Source organism: Gasterosteus aculeatus, chromosome 21 (assembly GCF_964276395.1).
Source record: "Gasterosteus aculeatus chromosome 21, fGasAcu3.hap1.1, whole genome shotgun sequence".
NCBI classification, from domain to species: domain Eukaryota; kingdom Metazoa; phylum Chordata; class Actinopteri; order Perciformes; family Gasterosteidae; genus Gasterosteus; species Gasterosteus aculeatus.
Window position 1 is genome coordinate 19401312 of NC_135708.1, and position 18478 is coordinate 19419789.

The following is an 18478-nucleotide window of genomic DNA, read 5'->3' on the forward strand; positions in this document are numbered from 1 at the left end:
TTTTCCACGATTTTACTGCATCTCCGGATGTACTGCTAAAGTGTCCTAGAGCAAGGCATTGCACCCACAAACAGCAGTAGGCTGTAGATCACAGGAATGAGTATGTGTTACAGTGCATCGCTGAATCATAGCGTGCTTGCTCAGCAAAACCTTTGCATGAATAGGACCAAGTCCAGCACGTTTCCAAATTTCTGTTTGCTTTATCTTTTGCATTAAAATGTATTTTCAGGGCCTACAGAAGGTCTTATGTTGCACCAATAAACATTGCACTAAGAACTATGTGATCCGACAAACTAAGAGTAAAAATCCTTGACTACAGTCTATATTTATGTCAAAAGGGAAACCGCCTGCAGGAGGGTTTGCGGCAAACTGTACATGCTTAGTGTCTCCAACACTGCGTGTCCTTGATCATTCAGAGTCAAATAAATGTATTGTACCGCTTTGGACCATGTTTTGGTCCGTAACTGTAACCTTGAACACTGAGGCGAGGCGATTAAAGATAAAGAAACATTAGCATGCAGAACCTCCGTCAGTTAGCAAGAGATTTGCCTAATTGTGATTACAAATGACCAAAGTTACCTGATAACAATTTGCCGATTTAGCCGGGCCTGCACCGGTTTAATTAATTCTCCACGTAGGCAAGGACATTTAAACAATTGGGACTAATTTGATTTTGTAGTTAATTATAAGAAAAATACACTCTAATGTAATTTGTATACATTCTAATAAATATGCAAATGAACTCCTTTATTCTTGTTTTCTCCAGACTTTAATTGTTACTTTAGCTAATAACTCATCTGTTATCGGGCTCTGTTTAAATTCCATGTGTGATATTACTGGTCGAAATGCTATTAAAACATTTTGCAGAATTTGCTGACACTTCAACACAAACTCTCGGTTGAAAGCTTTATTTTACCAGTTGAAGAGGGATATTTTCCCCGCGTTGCGTGAGGGGGCTTCACTGTAGTTCACAAGCAGTGAGCAGAGAACCTGGAGGCGAGCCTGGTTTTGGCGGGTTGGAGCGCGTGTGGCCCTCGTTTGTGTGCTTTCCTCCCAGATGTGTAACTGTTGGGAGTGACGGAGGGGCGAATGACTAAATGATCGAGAGGCTTTTTTAAGCCCCAAACCTGCACAAATGGGTCTGCAATTCCCAACGGGGTGAAATGCGTCCTTTAGCTCCGCAGTATTAAATTCTTTTGCAAATGAGCCTCATTGCAAAAACAATCCAATCGCAAAGACCCACAATAGTTTTGTTTTAACTGTGAGCATTCTCAAAGGGCTTAACGGTGACTGAAGCACATTAACCAAACCTGAAAGACGGTCTGTCACGTTTACGTTCCCAGACTGAGCCTTTTTTCTTCTCCTCCCTGCCGCTGTTCGAGCCTTAAAGGCCATGCGGGAAACCGCCTGCGAGACGGAGGCCATGGTCGCGCCGCTGTGTCACAAGTGCAAAAAAAAAACGGCCGCAGTCCGGTGTTTGTGAAGACTGGTCGGTGGTTCTGTGTCCGACAACACGCGACGCGTAGAATCTTTTATTCCGCTGCTAACGGGACGGCGTGCAGTGCAGATCCATGAAGGCGTTCTGCTTTATATATCGCTGCTTTTGCTGATATTGATTTTGACTGCAGTTTTACACACTATGATTTTGAACCCGGACTGTGCCTCTACGATCCCCTCGGGGTGCCTCGTTATCTGCTGGTGAAAAGTGGGAGAAAAAAAGAAAAAAGGCCTCCGGGCAGAACTTTAGCACCTGTCATTACCTTTTGAATATCTACTCTTTCAATCATTCTGTCACACAAAGCTCACCCGTGATTTCAATGCAATTCTGATAACGATTTACAAAGTCTCCCGTTAGCTCGAGGCTAAACTAGATGAGAGCGGGAAGCAAGAGCAATCTATTTGAACTGCCTCTATCAACTGGATAATGGTGTTTCATGTGTTTACTACTGGGCCCAAAGGTGTTGAACAAAATGTGCACCCTGTTCGCTTGAATATGTCCGGAACACGTTTTACCATTCACGGAGAAAGCGTGTCCGAACTTTCTATTTTGTTCAATTAGGTTTTCTATTTATTTTGGAATTCCAAGACGATGATCCTCCTCAAAACGAGATGCAATCGTTTGCCTCCAGAAACAATCTGGAAACAATCTGTCCGTAAGAGAAGCACTCACGTGAGAGCAAGCCGACGTCCCCCTTCGCCCCCTTCTAAACATTCGGTTCACGGGAAAGCCACCGGGGTACCTACCAACCTCCGAGGCCATCACGGTGATGTTGTGCCAGGAGGCGTCTTCTCTGTCCAGAGGCCGCGTGGTCCGTATGAGTCCGCTGCCTTCGTCGATCCTGAAGTACCTCATTCCTTCCTCTTTGCTGTCCAAGTAGTACCTATTAGGAGAGGGAAAAAAAAAACGATCTAATGGATCCACTCCAGATGCCTTCTTCAGAAACCCCGTTGATGGAACAGATGAGCGTGGTCATCTAGATGGAGTATCCACACGCACGTCTTTGAGGACCAGTGAAGATGTTTCCCTGGACGACTGGCTTTAAGATCGAATGCGCAAGCGCTGAATTTGTAGTTTCATACCATATTTTCCATGATTCCTGCATTAATTAGCTGTACCTTCTGAACTGCATCACGTCCACTTTGAACAATAACTCATTCGGGTTTTTTGACCCACCGTGGAGCCACAAAGGGAAATAAACGTCTGTGCAGCACACGCAGAGAACAGCTCCTGCCGCATTTGAAATGGACTTTAGGTCTGGAAATAATGTTCTGAAAATACATATTTCCCAGTCAAGAGAAATTATCTTCAATTTTTAATTATGCAGCGGGGCGATGTTCCGCCGGCAGTGTTTGCACTGTTGTAATGGCTTTCTAGCAGCGCTGTTATCCAGCTAGAAGCCGAGCGGCCGGCGGCATACAGAGTGGAAACGGGCTCAGCTGCTTCCCCTCATGAGTTCAAGCACGAAATGAGCATTGACTGTGTATTCCCTAATTTATCTCTTAATGACCTATTTACACCTTTAATCCGGCATTCATTCACTCGCCAGAGTAATACAGCCCGCTCGACACTTTTCAATTGGCATGAGAGATGGAAATGGTGAAGAAAGGATTTAAATGGTTCGAAACAATGATCTGTTTTCTTTTTAGCTTGGATTGCTTACAAGTTGTACTGAGCAGCCTCAGTAGAAATGCTGTTAGGATTTATTAAAAGCTCAATCTCATAAGAGCATCGAGGGGTTCCAGTAGAAACAGAGTTTGGGTGTTGAACATTTGCTTTATTAAGATGAAAAAAGTGTTATTTGTGGCTTGCTTATTGTAATGAATCTCGGAATGGTTTGTAAGATTAATTGGCAATTCATTTTCCTATTCCTGTCAAACAAAAAAATAATGCTTATTTTCCAGAGATATGTCTTTTCTTACGGGATCCGCATCAAACGAGCAAACCTGTCAATCAAAGCCCTGCACATCCAGTACTCCGCACAGCTGTTTACCAACTAAAAGGCACAACGAGAGCAGCTGTGGCTGCACAACAATTTGGATCAGACAGAGTAACAGACGCTGCTCAGGTTCAAAAGGATCCCGCCGGTTGGCCGCAACTCTATTCAAACCTGTCATTGAAAAAGTGCTCCAACTGCTGCAAAGAGCAGTGACGATGGAGTATTTCCCATTTACAAAAAACGCACAGCCCTCCTCAGTTTGTATGAATATGATAACGTCAACCAGAGGCAATGAGGGTCGATGGTTTCTTCACGGTCAACATTTGAACTGTCATTTCAACAACACGCTTGTTCTTATTGCCGGCGTGGGCGGATCCCTCCTGCGCTCTGATTCCATCTTTCTGCTGCGGTGTCCCAAACAGGGAGGGCGGTAGTATGAGTCACCCTTTTCCTGTGATCCTACAACATGCGATAGCAAGAGATAATTGTGTCCTAATCAGTGGGGTGGTCCACGCGATGCATGTTCACAGCTACTCCATCGTTTAGTTCGGCGGGAACTGACATGAATACAAGCGGTGCCGAGCTGCTGGAGTTTAATGTCACGCAGCGAAGGTACCTGTGCAGAGCTAAAAACCCAGGATTAGCTCACTGCCTGGGGGCAATATCAATCTTTTTCAACAGTTCACAAGCATGTGTTTAGAGCGCATACTAATGTGCCAAGCAGTTGTAGTGCTTCGGGGTACTTGAGACTAGCAGACGAAATGAATATCTGATGAAGCCCAAACATTAGAAGGATAAACAATGCATTCAGGTGCAGAAACAAACAAGGAGCTCCTAAAGAAAATGCAGTTTATCTATTTCGCGTTACGCTCCACAGAGGTCGTTAAAGCCACATGAAAAATTCTCAATCAGGCAGAATAACGACTAAAAACAGGCCTCTGCACGTGTTGAACATTGTGAGTCCATTTTGACATTTGCATAATATTCCCGAAAAAGTACAAATGCACGGGGAAGAGATATGACATGCAAATTGGAGATTTGGTTAGACAAACATTTCTTGGGGGCAGAAATAATTTTCCTAGTAAGACTTAAACCTCGTGGGGCGAATTTAAAGCACCTCGCTTTTTTGCAGCAAAACGCACCTCATTGAAACACGACTGAATCTGAATATCAGAAAACAACCGCCGATCAGGAGATGAACACATGAACACATGAACACACAGGCAGGTGATTACCTGTGGAGCTGTGAGCCATATGGAAAAAATGCAAAGCAAATGTAACCCTACCAATTATTTCAAATTATGTGGTAACATTTCTCTTTGGGTGTTTCTATAAATCCATCTGGCGAAGGCGGGTATGATTAAAAAAAAGAAAAAAACGACATATGTTAACCGGCCCCTCTGGACATTTCTAGTAATCCATCTGTCAAAGACCGGTACGTGTCTGGTAAGTTTTTGGCCATGAATTAGTTGACGAAATGAGAGAGTTAAGTGGCCACCAGTCACATCTGCACCAGCACTAAGCCTCGTAATATAAGCAACCTCCACTCTTTCCACTCTCACGCTTTCGCTCGTCTACTTCCTAACAAGGTAAACTGAAGATCTTCAATTCTGTCCAATGGTGCACAACTAATAAGACGCGGAGCTGCTTCTGCTTTGCCTCTAAATATGTGGAAATGTTCCTGCGGACACGCAGGAGTTAAAGTGGCTCACCTGACGGGACTGTTCCTGCTGTCGGGGTCTCGAGCCGTCACGACGCCCACCTCCGTGCCGCCCGGCGAGTTCTCGTACACGTCCATGATGTAATGGTCAATGGAAAAGACCGGCGCTTCGTCCACGTCCCCGACGGTGATTTTGAGGGTGGCGGTGTCTTTGAAGGAGCCGAGGTAGGAGAAGCGAGGGTCCACGTGCGTATTCGTGCCCTCGATGTGGAGCGTGTAGCTCTTCTTCCTCTCGTAGTTCAGAGGCTGTCGGTCGGGGGGAGAAATGTTTGTTGATAAGAAATATCATTTAATTGCACCATTTGTTTAACTGCGTGTAGAAAGTTAGAAACATTGAATATTCAATTTAAACTACAACATATTAAACCTCTTAAAACAATACTTATAATAGCTTTTCCTCCTAAAAAACCCTATTGCAGCTTTTTTGTTTAGAATTATTAAGAACTTATGTAACGGCGTTCATCAGCTGGAATTCTTCCTCTGCAAACACTCTTATCGGAGCGTATAGCTTCATTTCCAAGTGCATTACTTCCACCAACTGTCGGCGCTCTCTGCGTATGGCAGCATTGTGTATGCATGGCTGTCCTCGTATCCTGGTGAATTATTTTGACATTTACAACATGATTGGTGGTTAAAACTCTCCCCAGTAAAGCTTTTAGAAAGGGGGCATATCATGGAACACGCGCTCTTTCTCGTGAACACACAGTTGGGTGTCTGCAGTGTCAGACGACCACTAAACAACCTTTATAAAAAGGTGCACTGCATTTTTTTGCAAGCCATTCGGAGCGGAAAGCATTTAAGACGGAGAGCGAATGCAGGTATGTTAAGACAAACGGCATGAGGAAAACAATGTGCTTTTAAAACCCTACATGCAAGTGTGGACCTGAAAACAACTTTTTTTTATGTCCCCTTTAAGTCAGCGTCGACGCAAGCTGGTTACACAGGACCATTTCCTGTTTCTCCACGGAGGGGGTCACATTCATCCTGTTCCTGTTCTTACCTTCTTCAGGCTGACGACGCCCTCTCTCGTGTCTCTCTCGGAGGAGATGGAGAACGTGTTTGCCCCCTCGGAGTTAATGATGCTGTACTTGATGTCTGCATTGACGCCAAGGTCCTCGTCGTTGGCTTTGATCTTCCCCACCGGTTTCCCCACTTGAGCCGATTCAGGGACGTACAGCTGGTAATTCTCTGCGGGGGGGAAACGACGAAGAAAAGCCACTTAAGAGACGCGAGAGGAAACACTTGAAAACGGAATCCGACCACGTCCGAACGTGCTTCTGACAGGGCGCGGCCACGTGGTTTGATTCCGTCACCAATGGAGGAGAAGCGATTGAAGATGGTTTGCAGAGCCTCCGGTGACATTAAGGGCTGAAGGTTGATGCCGTAAAGCGCCGCGGCACCACAGATCTCACTCCGAGGCACATGATGAATCAGACAACGTATTTACTGCAGCAGAAAAGGGGAAAACGTTCAAGCCCTGGGAGACCTGTGCTTGATGGGGTTCTCTCAAAGACAACATAACAACTTGATGATTGCTCATATTCATCATTAAAATGGAGGAATTAAAATTCAGGCTACAAAACAAAGAGTTTTTAATGAATGCTGGTCTAATTTAGCGAATTATGGACACATTTAATTGCAATATTAGACTGTTGAGTCACACAACGATGAAGGTTAACATTGAAGAGTGCTAAAAGAGTCTTTGGGGGAAGCTTCCATAATCCATGATCTGCTCTCTAAACCCTGCAGGATTGTTATATGGTTAATCATTGCATGCATGAATACGTTATAATTAAAGAATTTCATCCTTGCAAATAGCGAACTGTTGATGTTTCTTCTTTCCATTCAAGCAGCAAAAACAACAAAAGTCTGCTTGTCTTCCTTGTTCAGATGCATTGCTTGAATGATTTTAAAAATAGCAAGTAGTTAAGTCCTCTTTCACAAGGGAAATACAAAACAGAACTCTTTTTTCGGAAAATGCCGTTCAGGTTCCGCCTCAGGTCCCTGTAACGGAGGCCCTTCTGCTTAAATTTATTTTTTTCCAAATCTCCAGCCACGGCTACACGCCACTTAATGGAACGTAAGCTGTGTATATGCAGGTAAGTGACAACGTATTAATATTGGTTGTTGGCCAGTTGGCGATAAGAGTTCTCAAATGGAAGCTGCGGCCCGTCCTAATCATTTTCCACTCAACCCTTTCTTTCTACTGATCATCCACAGAATACTGCGGCCCGCCGGGCCTGCGCTTTGTCTCTGCTGTTGTTGTTGTTGTTGTCGGGTAGCGGCGTATACGCACTTTGGGGAAACATGGGCGGGTTGTCGTTGACGTCTGTCAGGGTGATGTTGATGGTGGTGGAGCCGGAGAGGCCCCCCACCTGCCCCGCCATGTCTTTGGCCTGGATGACGACGGTGTAGTGTTCCCTGGCTTCCCGGTCCATGTCCGACAGCGCCGTCCGGATGATCCCTGCACACGTGGAGGGAAGCACATTGCAGCTGAAAAGTGACGCGAGCTTTGCGACTCGCCGTGTCCCACCTGAGGATTCAGCGCGACTGAAAACAGCAAAAAAAAGAAGAAGAAGAAGACGACGCTGAAAAACGGAAAATACTACTGAAGACGTCAGTATCATTGTGCTGGTATTTACACCAGATGGACTACCCGTGCAGCACTTTTAAACACAAACACCATGAAACTTCTTTTATCTTTCATCCTCCTGGTCTTTCGTTGTCAAGGTTGCTCTTTCCTCACTTTTCATTACTCCGCAACCTTGGATCTGGGCGGAATGCAACTTTCCGAGGCGCCACCCCGCGATCCCATTTATTACGCCGATAGCGGAGCGAAGCGCTAACTCAGTGATATGTGACCGGCCCCCGCTGCAGATCCTGCACACGGGTGAACTGCAACCAACAGAAATAGGCCCAGACGTGTTTTCATTGTGTGGGGGATTTGTGGATTAGAACGGCTGCGTGTGTGGACACGGTATTCGTACAAGGGGCCTTAACATGTGTGTCCGTGTTGTTTTTTTTGTTCACGTCTGTATCTGAGCTGCAGGCTTAATAGCACATCACCACATGGGGCCTGATTCAATACGTTCTCCCGGTAACGCCACCGCTCCCGCCGTACATCTCGCTCCCACCCCAGAGACAACACCCCGCGGCAACTACTCAAGCAATGTTCCCGGCGAACCTGTGAACCCTTCGATAATACACAGCGGCTCCCCGGGAGCAGTGAGAGCTGGTGGGAAATGATGATGTTGATCACGGCGGTAAAAAAGGAGCCGCTGCAGCTCCGTGTCAGGAGTAGAAATCCAGGAGGCGGCGGCGAGGCCAGACGTGTTGAGCGTTCTATTCACTAACACGGCTGCATGTGTCATTTACGTGGATCCCCCCCCCCCAACCATCACTACATGCCCTGCAAACCTGTTCCTCAGATGTGTGACGCAATCAAGTATAAAGTGTGGAACAGCTTGAATTTCACATAATAAAGATGTGTAGGGGGGGGGAATTAATACTTCCACTATTTTCCAAATTTCACTAGTCAGCTGTACACAATGCAGCCAATTTCCTCTTTCTTTCTCTGAGACTTGGACGTAATCCACTCGCCTGAGGCAGAATAATCATTAAAAGTGGGTCAAGGAGTAAAGCAGTATTAAGATGGGGGGGGGGGGGGGGGGGGGGGTCTTAGGTTACACATCATCCGTCACGCGGAGCTGCTGCTGAGGTTCCAGAGACTCGTGGAGCTAAAGTGATTAGCAGCAAGTCAACAAAACGGGGGATTGTGTTACGGCTCCGTAGACCAGAGAGAAATACCAAAGTCCGACTATCACAGACGATATAAATAGAGCAGAATAGAGTCATACGAGCATAAAGTTAGCGTAGGAGTTAGAATTGAGTTGAAATTGAGATCTGAATAACGTGCGGTTACTTTGTAATCGTCACAATGTAACTGAGCACGGTAATGGAGTTGTCATGAATGAGCAGTGAATAGACCCCCCCCCCATTCACTCCTCTTGTTCACGTTCCTCTAGTGGCTGATGAGCACAAAGACTTTTATTTATTTAAATATATATAACATCAGTTCACCGCGTGTCCTGCGATTCCTCCTCCGTGTGTTTGATGCTCTGGTAGTTCTGCTCTTACTACTCGACTACACGTGATTGAAGGTGTCAGTGCTGCGTGCAGGAGAACCAGCGATAAGTGGATCTTATTCCAGGAGATATCGAAGCAGATTCATTTACTTTGACTCCTCTCTGTCAACACTTGAAAAACGGTTTAGCGCATTTTTTCATTTGTTCAATAATACGACGAGTTCCTCTATGAAAAGTAATGATATTGGTTGTATGTTGTAACTGTAGTTCTATTTGAATTATTGACTTAATTAAATGAGCTACATGAGCACTTGTGCATCAGTTGCAAAGTCTTTTCACTTCACCTTTTTTTAATTCTCTGTTTATACTTCAGCTCAATGCGATTGCAATGCAGAGCTATTCAGAGCTGTTAAACTGATTTATTATAATCTCTATCATGAATTAATCTGATCGGGATAGAGGGAAAATAATACTTGATAGGGTAATATTGAAATTGTTTTATTTGCCTCTTCACAAATAAAGTAACATGCAACATAAATGAGAAAAGACATGCAACACATTCTATCATAGAACAACTCCCCATGTGATAACAGCTCTATGGAATCGGAGCGCAAGCTATTTTTTTTTTTTCTTTGTTTCAAATGTCAGGTCTCAGCATGGATCCACTTCTCTTTGTGGTTTTAAAACTAATCAAAGTGCTCGCAGCCACTTTTCCGTAATGACGCGAGCTCTGCTAACTCTATTTGCAGCCCTGTGTTATTAACTGGAGTCTAAGCATTACTTAACCTGGGGTCCTTGAGACACACCAGACCTCGGCGAGCGGCCACACTTCCCATTAAACAACAGTAAGACCGATGATCTGACCTTCCGGGTCCCTTATTGTGCCTTTACCCATGAAGGCGCATCGCTCCTCGGCAATATTTCACCGCGGCGGGTTCTCGGGAACGTTGAGCGCACACTCTAAAGGTACGAGGTCTTCTCTGCTGGGCTTTGTGAAATTCCTCTGTGGGGGGTTTCCGTCGAATCATTTGTCCTCAGGTGAACAAATGAGAAGCCGTGCTGTTTCATTAAAGACGAGAGAAGCAAACAGCGAAGAACACGTTTTAAAAGCTGATGCCATGCAGTTAAATCGCTCCAGAAAGAAATCCCTTAACATTTACAGGAAATGCCACAGGGGTGTTCTTGTCAGCGCTCTGACATGAGGATGAAACCCCCGAACTGCCTTTTCTCGACCGCAATACCTCACAGAGCCTCCGTCAAGTCTCTACGGAGCTCGTGAGTTCATTTAGAAAATAATTGAGAAAGAGCCGGCGTCCCTGAACCCGGGCCCACCTGACACAGCGAGGTGGCTAGCCTCCCCCCCCCCCCCGCAGTCTATTAAGAGTTGATACCATCGCGCTATCCGCCTCTTTGTCTGGCTGCAAACTTCTAAAGGAGGACAATCTCCCGGGTGAACAAAAAGGATTAGAGGAGATTACCGAAGCACTCTTCAATCTCCAGCTTCAGGAATCTTTTTGGCTCATCCACTACGATGTTATCCCCCCCCCCCCCCCGCGTGCCGGCACTCTAACAGCATTTCTGGAGGAATGGTAGATAACACCAACAGCAGCTGCACAACTCCCATAAATCATAGGATGAAACCTCAGGTTTTTACCTGCATATCTGATGGGGAATAATTGGTGGGTCTGCTCAATGGTTTACAGTGATTTTAAAGAGTGGCACAGTGTTCCTTCACTCACGCCAGAGGTAAGAATTAATCCGCGAGCCACAAAACACACGTCTTGATCTGTGTCAGCTCCTGAATAAACTCCAACGCTCCCAAATCCCAGATCAGCAGAGAAATTAGCCTATTTAGAATGCAGAAGGGACTTGGAGGTTCTGCGCGGCGTCGTTTGTCTTTGTGTGTGAGGCGGGGGGGGGGGGGGGGCGGCGTTCCACTGCGGGACTCGAGAGGGAAAACCCTGATGTCTCTGAGGGTAAGCGACAGATGCTCGGCAGTGACGGCGAAGACGGGAGTTTACGACCCCGGACAATAAACAGGATAAATGCAGCCGCCTTTCAAGTCGCACTGTTGCTGAGGGAGCGAAAGTGCTGAAAAAAAAACGCCTGATCATCCATTGCAGGGAGAGCTCACGGCACAGCTAGCGTCACACTTGGCTACGCCGGCCTGGGGGGCGTGCAGGCCAATGCAACAGTGACTGAAACACCTTCATCCGGAGGGAGGTTGCGTCGGTCCGTTTGTCCAACACCCCGTTGTCCCCGTGTCTCCGCTCTCGGTATTGGCCGACATCGCCCACACCAGTCGCAGCACGAGCAGCAGGTGGGTGTTCAGGCTCGCTCTTAAAGTTGCAGCGTGTCAGGACACTTTGCCGACCACGCGGGACGCTCAAATTCCCACAGTGGCTCCAGGTTTTTTGAAAACTAGCTCCCTGAGTTTGTGTCCCCCTCCACCTTTTTAACTTTTGGACGGAGCTGAGCCAGCTGCCTCCACCTGTTCTGCTACTCTAAGCTAATTCATCAAGCTCCAGAATGAATACACATATTTACTCCATTTCTAGGAAAAGGGGAAATGAATTCCTGTGTATTGTTGAACTGGACTTGCTTCTAAATGTCTGTCTCCGTCTGCAATAGCTGGTAAAAAGGGGGTTATTGAAGGGGTCACTTAGCTGATAGGTTGAAACACCCAATCTCAACACAATCCTCATTGAACTGCATAGTTTATTTGGGCCTCATTCTGCCCACATTTCCCTTTTCCACCATAATCAGTGCACATTTCTGTATTTACACCGTCTGTGTCATGCTCATTTATTTCTTCAGCCAAGTGAATCTAATCCCAAATCCCCATCCCTCCCTGTCTGCATGACACCACCTCAGATGCATCAATTACAATTTCTCATCCATGATTGAATCTCGTTTCCAGCAGAGACAAGAAGCCGCCTCGACGCTGTTCTCGAGTTAATAAGTCAGTTAGTAAGTATGAACTCGGTTATTTTAGCAATTAGCATGTCTGCCTTAATTACCTGCCTTTGAAATAAATCAGTGTCCAATAGAGTTTGCCTTTAGTTTGGTACATATTGGTTCGGTGTTAGGCAAAGACACCCCGGCTATAATTGAATCAAACACAGCGGGCGGAATCCACTCTGGATTAGTCATGAAATGACGTGTTTGAGTTAATGGAGCGACATTGCAGGTCTTGCGATGTGACCACTGTGCACGAAGAAATGTCGTAGTATCGTAGTAGTAGAAGTAACTTCTAGAAATTTCATTTCTTCACAACCTAATTATCTTACACCAATTTACATGGATCTTGATAATGCATTCATTAAGTCTGATTTTGGTTTGGAAATATAGCTTTTATTTGCTTATTCCATTTCTTTTATGTATATGTAATATTTAACAAACACATTTTGACCCTAATCTAGATGAAGAATAGTGATAAAGGCCAAAATGAGTCATATTGATTCAGAACATTTATGTACATTATTTTAGTAAGTATTCAAATATTTTACACCAGGAGCTGAAACACTAGTTCATCACGACTTTGTTTAGGCATTGAATAATATAATTTGGCTTCTTGAAAGTATAAAAAATGAAATCTGGTCAATCTAATACAATTGCTAAACAATTTCAGAATGCCTGGTTATTTCAGCCGCTGCTGGGTACGAGATGATGTGATCAAAGCCCACCAAGCCGGCGGGAAGAAAGGTACAATTGTTCACTTTGTTGATTTCTGAGGATTTGGGTCAAGTCTGTGACGGTCCTTTGAGGATTCCTTCAGCTATTATTACCCTCTGTTCTTCTGCTCGCTCCTTCTACCTCGCGGGTCAAATCCGTCACAGGCCACCAGAGCGAGGGCAAATGGAAACAGGTGGATTTTCTCCATCTGTGTGTGTGTGTGTGGTTGCACGCGTACATGTTGCGCGTGTTTAATCCTGCTATTAATACATGAATTCCCGCAGTTACCCGAGGTGGGGGCCAGGTGCACGGTGGATGTGAGGAGGTGGGAGCGATGCACGCGTCTCAGCGGGCGAGACATGCGCAGGAGCCGCTTCGGCGCCCTGAAACGCTGCTCAAAGTGGCAGCACGCCAAACACAATTGCCTCTAAGACCCGGGCTTAGCGTACTTCAGATCACATGCGGGCACGTTTGCCACTGACCGCTGGAGTTCCTCGGCTTCATCGGAGGGAGGAGGCTGGATGGCACGAGGCGGAGAAAACAACGGAGGACTTGTGCAGATGAATGCGCGGTGAGTGCAGCTGGGTCCTGCTCCTCTGCACGCCGCGCGCTGCATTACTATGCAGACAGGATGCCGAGTCAGCTCAGGCAGAACAAGCCATCTGATGTGTCCAGCGGCACAAATGCATACGGGAAATGGAGAGAAAGTGGCTGCGGGATGATCATTTTTACTGACGGAACGTGATATCAAATAGATGTCGGCTGAAACATTTGTGGCCGCAATGTATGTGCTGCTGCGACAAGCCATGTTTTTATTCAGAAGTTGGCATTGCTGCCGCCTCACCACACCACGGTGAAATTGCTCCATCAATCCCCCACAGCTGTTCTCCCACGAGGTGAAGACAAAATATTCAGCAATTCATTTCTGTTGCTCATTCAGCAAAGAAATCATGTTTTACATGGGCGGGATGGTCTCTAAGGGGCCAATAGTTGTTGCAGACAGCAATGAATCAATTCATGCAAGTGGATCGTTGTTCAGTTTAACCAGCAGCAGCAGCAGCAGCAGCAGCAGCCAACATGCACGGCTTCAGACACCAACGTGCACGCACGCACTCGTTTGCGAGATCCGAAATAGGCCGACGCGCACGCAGGCACGCAAACACATTTCTCACATCACATGAAAGTTCCACGTCTCTCCCTTTAGAAGGTTTATAAACATTTAATAGATTCCTGCAGAAGCCTTTCAGACAAAGGATGGCGTTTTTTAAAACACGGAGCACCGCAGCCGTTCATGAGGTTGCAAAACAATGGCTTTCTGAATGCATCTCTGCAAAATGTCTTCTCTGACCCCCGAGGACCCGCGAAGAGCGGCTCGCGTGCCCAACAATATACCGCTCGTACGAGCCATAACTCTACTGCGGGCGCTTTGGCTTTCACCGAGTCAGGACGTGCAGCAATAACCCGCGACGGAGAAAGAAAAGAGCGCCGTCCACGTACCTCGCCGCACGACGCGCGCCTCTCTTTGGGAGATCCACACAATTACAGACAGACTTATGACGTCCAATCGTTGTTACAGCTGCCGTGTGCACTGCATGCAGTACCTCACCTGTTTTGGGGTCGACGGAGAAATAGGGCTGTCCTTGTAGAATACTGTAGACGATTCTGGCGCTGTTTCCGTAGGTGGGATCGTCCGCATCCGACGCTGTGACTTGCAACACAGAAGTGCCTGAAAAAGAGAACACGGCAAGATTAGTTGTCGATATTTTGCAGTCAAGCGTATTGATATGATTTTGGCTCTTTGCTGAAAATCCCCTCACAACCAAGTCTGGCCCCTTTTAAAAGTGACAAGAAGGAAAGAATCTGCATTATTACTTAAGTATGGTGCATGCACAGTCCAGCAAAAATCCTTCATTATGTAAACCCGGAATAAGTTTGAAAGGAATACGATGAATTAACTGTATTCGTAATGCAATGATGTAGAAATACGTACACAAGCACGACGCGAAATGCAGCGTGTGTGAGTCACATGAAAGTCAAATAGTGTGATTGCATTTTTCAGCCGGTGAACCGTGGGGAATGGTGCCCACGAGAACAAGCTCTCGAGCTACTTTTCAAGCATTTTGCAGAATTCCCCCCCCCAAAAAAAGACACAATATTTCAAAACTCAGAGGGATGAGCCGCTATTAAAACCGTTATTCATAGAGAGCCCTGTGTTAAAGCCATTGTGCTTCAATTTAACAGTTGAAGTGTTGCTCAAACAGCATTACGGGCTTCATTAACCCATCATAATTGCGTGATGAGTGCATTGCAATTGCACTACAAGATTTTATGATGCATAAAAAGACGTATGAATCCTAGTAGGACATGATACTCTGAAAGGCCTGTAAATCTTGTGGACACTTGCATTGTTATTTTCCTCTGGGAATGAAACCAAATGAAACAATTGGAAATGCTCCGTGTCCCGGCAGACGCAGGTTTTTTTTTTTTCTTTTCTTTTCTTGGAAACCTGAAGGAGCAGAGTGGAATGCCAGCTATAATGAACCATGTTCTCCACAGTACGCTTGGGCACTCTAAATGTCTTTCAGCCTTGCAGTAAAAATTGCACTGGTAATATTTGGACTCATTCCATTGTGGGATTGCTTCGGGAAGCCGCGTCTCTTCCAATTCATGTGTCAAAGTTATTACGTCGGCACATAATCAAATCGAGGAACCTTAAAGTGTGATGTGTTAATGGCTTAGGTAAATAAAATGTGTGGTTAATGAACAGCTAAAAGAGTCTCACAGCAACATGTTGTGTGTCACAACTGTGTACCCATTATGCACTCGATACGGTGCTTTCTATTGCTCAATATACACTCCAGCTTGTATTTGGAACTAATACGTTGACGAGTGTAACATTAAAAAGAGCCTTTATTGTTTGCTGAAGGTTAACGTTAAAGAATCTGTTTCACAAATGGAGAGAAAACCTTTTTTCGTTCTGCCATCGCGAATCTCTCCAATCGGTCAACGGGTGTGAGCGGAAACAAAAGACACGTGTAAGGAGGATGCGGATGGACGGGCGGGTTAGTTACATGGAAGCAGGTTGTCGATGATGACAGCCACAGATGCACCATGTAAGAGCAATGTGAAAAGATTGTACTCTCGCGTCCATTATGAAGCCGGTCACATTCCGTTTTCTCCTTTTCACGCCTACGTGCATCACCTCCTTTTGGGTTTCAGCGGGTGACCCTGGCGGACTCCTCGTTGGACCGCGAGACTTAATGTACTTCTAAAAGATCAAGCTCGGTGTCTGAGGGTGGATTACAACCATCAGGTTGCCTTCATCTTCCCTAAATTAGAGTTAAGCGTCTTGTACCGTTTGCTTCATCCCTACTTTTATGAAATAACCAAAAAAAAAACCCATTTCGCTGATGATAATCCTAAAAACAAAGCAGCCTTCAGACAAGATCTTGTTTTTGATATAATGGGAAGCAGAAATCTGTCATCTTAATAGCAGGGACGCCTTTTTTTCCAGAGAAGAAACTGATTTGAAAACAAGAATAGATCTGTTTTTTTTTTCTGATGAATAGCAGCATTTATCGGGCTCAACACCTGGTAGCGAAAAAGAGTTGAAAATAAATCACAAGTAGGTGTTCGGTCCTTTGCATGCAATCGTGAACGCACTTTGAAATTCCCCCCAAGTGTGCCATTCGGCTCAATTTCCGCACATCGGTTCCAATAACACTCGTTTATCCGCAACTCGTCATCTAACCGAGCAACCGCGTCCGTTTCAAACCGCTGCGAGCCAGTGAAGGGAAATGTCTGGCAGGAAAGCAGAGGTAGCCGCTCCTGCACGGCCTTCTGGAGACATCGCAACGGGGAGACGTGCAGCACAGAGAAATTGATACTCCTTTCAACTAGCACTCTAGCAAAAAATATCATTGCACCATTGAGTGGGAGGGGGGGAGGGGGGGGGGGGGGTACGAAACAGCAGCGTTGGACTACCTGACACCTGCCCGGCTGATCAATTTGAACAGGAAAAAAAAAGGGCATCGCAGCCAATTAGTTGCCCCACGCCCAGACAGGCACCTTGCTGCACTTGGGAGACGCAGTATTGACGAACGCTGAGGGGATTAGTGCTCCGTGAGTGTGAGGACAGATGATTGTTACAGCCGATTGGATGCTGCAAATGCTGAAACCAACCAGGAATTACCATAATGGGCAAAAAAAAAAAAAAAAAGGGCTAATTATTTCGCCCCTTCGCAGTCCTTGATTTCCTCCCTTGGGTCGTCAATGGTGATTGATTCTTTTCGTGTAACCGATGATGAAGTTTGCAGCGAAACTTTAGAATGAGTAGCCTCGTAAGAAGCGAGCGGAAGGACGCCGATACGCAGCATTCGCTCGCTACCCTGTTGTGCGCTGGTTCAGATAAACCAGATTATCTAATGAGCGGTTCATTGGATTCCTTTTTGTCTGGTCTTGGAATAGCAACAGCATCTTCATCAAACAGACAAGATGTTCAGCACGTGCCAATAAGCGTTACTCGACATAGCGAGCATCACAACCTACTCTGCAGAGATTGAGACGTGCACTTGACACATCCGGTTTAGGTACCAACAATCCCGCCGGCCAAGTCGCGCGTGTGACTTTCTGTTCCTGAATATTCATGAACGCGACCAGGGAGATATTGACTGTTTATAAAGAGGCCGTCTACAGGTCTATCTGGGTCAGGATGTTTAATCGGCTTTACTTCTGCACATTTCCATCTACTCGCAGAAAGAAGCAGATTATTCATTTTTTCTTTGATATATTTTTTTCCAACACTAGTGCCCGTTAAAAAAAAGTGCCAGTTCGGAGCGAGAGGTATCGCTGCTTGCGGCTTTCTCGAGAGTCTCTCATCCAAACAATTTCTCACTCAAACCCTGAGGTTCCTTCGCTGCTGAGAGACGCACCTGCGATGAGAGAGTGGCATCGTGCGCCACGCGCCTACGCTCATGTGCGCCCGCGGTAGAAGTGCGCGTACGGCGGATTAACAGGAACCGCGTCTTTCTGCGGGATTGTTTTAGACGTCTAAAGTGCGTCTGCTGACGCGCGGCATCACTGCCTTACTGTACTCAAAAAGCCCTCTGACGGCAAGTTCGGCCCCCGTTTACGTTTGCGCACAACCTACATGCGTCCTGGAAGAGTGCTGTGAAATTTCTGAGCACGACGCCTTTGAGCCGTTGTGCTGAGAGGAAGGATCCACTGGACTGGGAAACAAAGTGGGCGGAGGGACCGAAGAAAGAATGAAAAAAATGAAAAATAAATGTTTGCAACGTGATTCTGGGCAGGAGGAGGTGGATGGTGGGGATTGCGGTGGAGGCGCCCCTTGAGTGCTTTTTAAAGACCCGCCCACCCGGGAAACCCTCACAGCGACCAGGAAACAAAGAGGACCGGCCGGCTTACGGGAGATCAAACATTCTGCACGGCATTACCACAGAGAGGACCGACAACGGGCGAGACGTAAAAATGTAGACGTATGTAAAATGCAACCAAAGAAACCCTTTCACTGCGTACCGCCGCACACGATGGTACGACAGTCC

General features: G+C 46.2%; 1 protein-coding gene across 2 annotated transcripts in view; it reads right to left on the reverse strand.

Annotated features, from left to right (window-relative positions):
• Nucleotides 1-18478, reverse strand: part of LOC120811825 (cadherin-18) — a 102793-nt gene that overhangs the window by 13789 nt on the left and 70526 nt on the right. For both annotated transcript variants that reach the window (XM_040167478.2, XM_078096946.1), the window contains exons 4-8: nucleotides 14524-14643; nucleotides 7454-7621; nucleotides 6158-6345; nucleotides 5150-5403; nucleotides 2245-2381 (exon numbers count right to left, since the gene is read on the reverse strand). In XM_040167478.2, the coding sequence (XP_040023412.2) occupies nucleotides 2245-2381; nucleotides 5150-5403; nucleotides 6158-6345; nucleotides 7454-7621; nucleotides 14524-14643 (867 nt within the window). The remainder of the gene's footprint in view (nucleotides 1-2244; nucleotides 2382-5149; nucleotides 5404-6157; nucleotides 6346-7453; nucleotides 7622-14523; nucleotides 14644-18478) is intronic.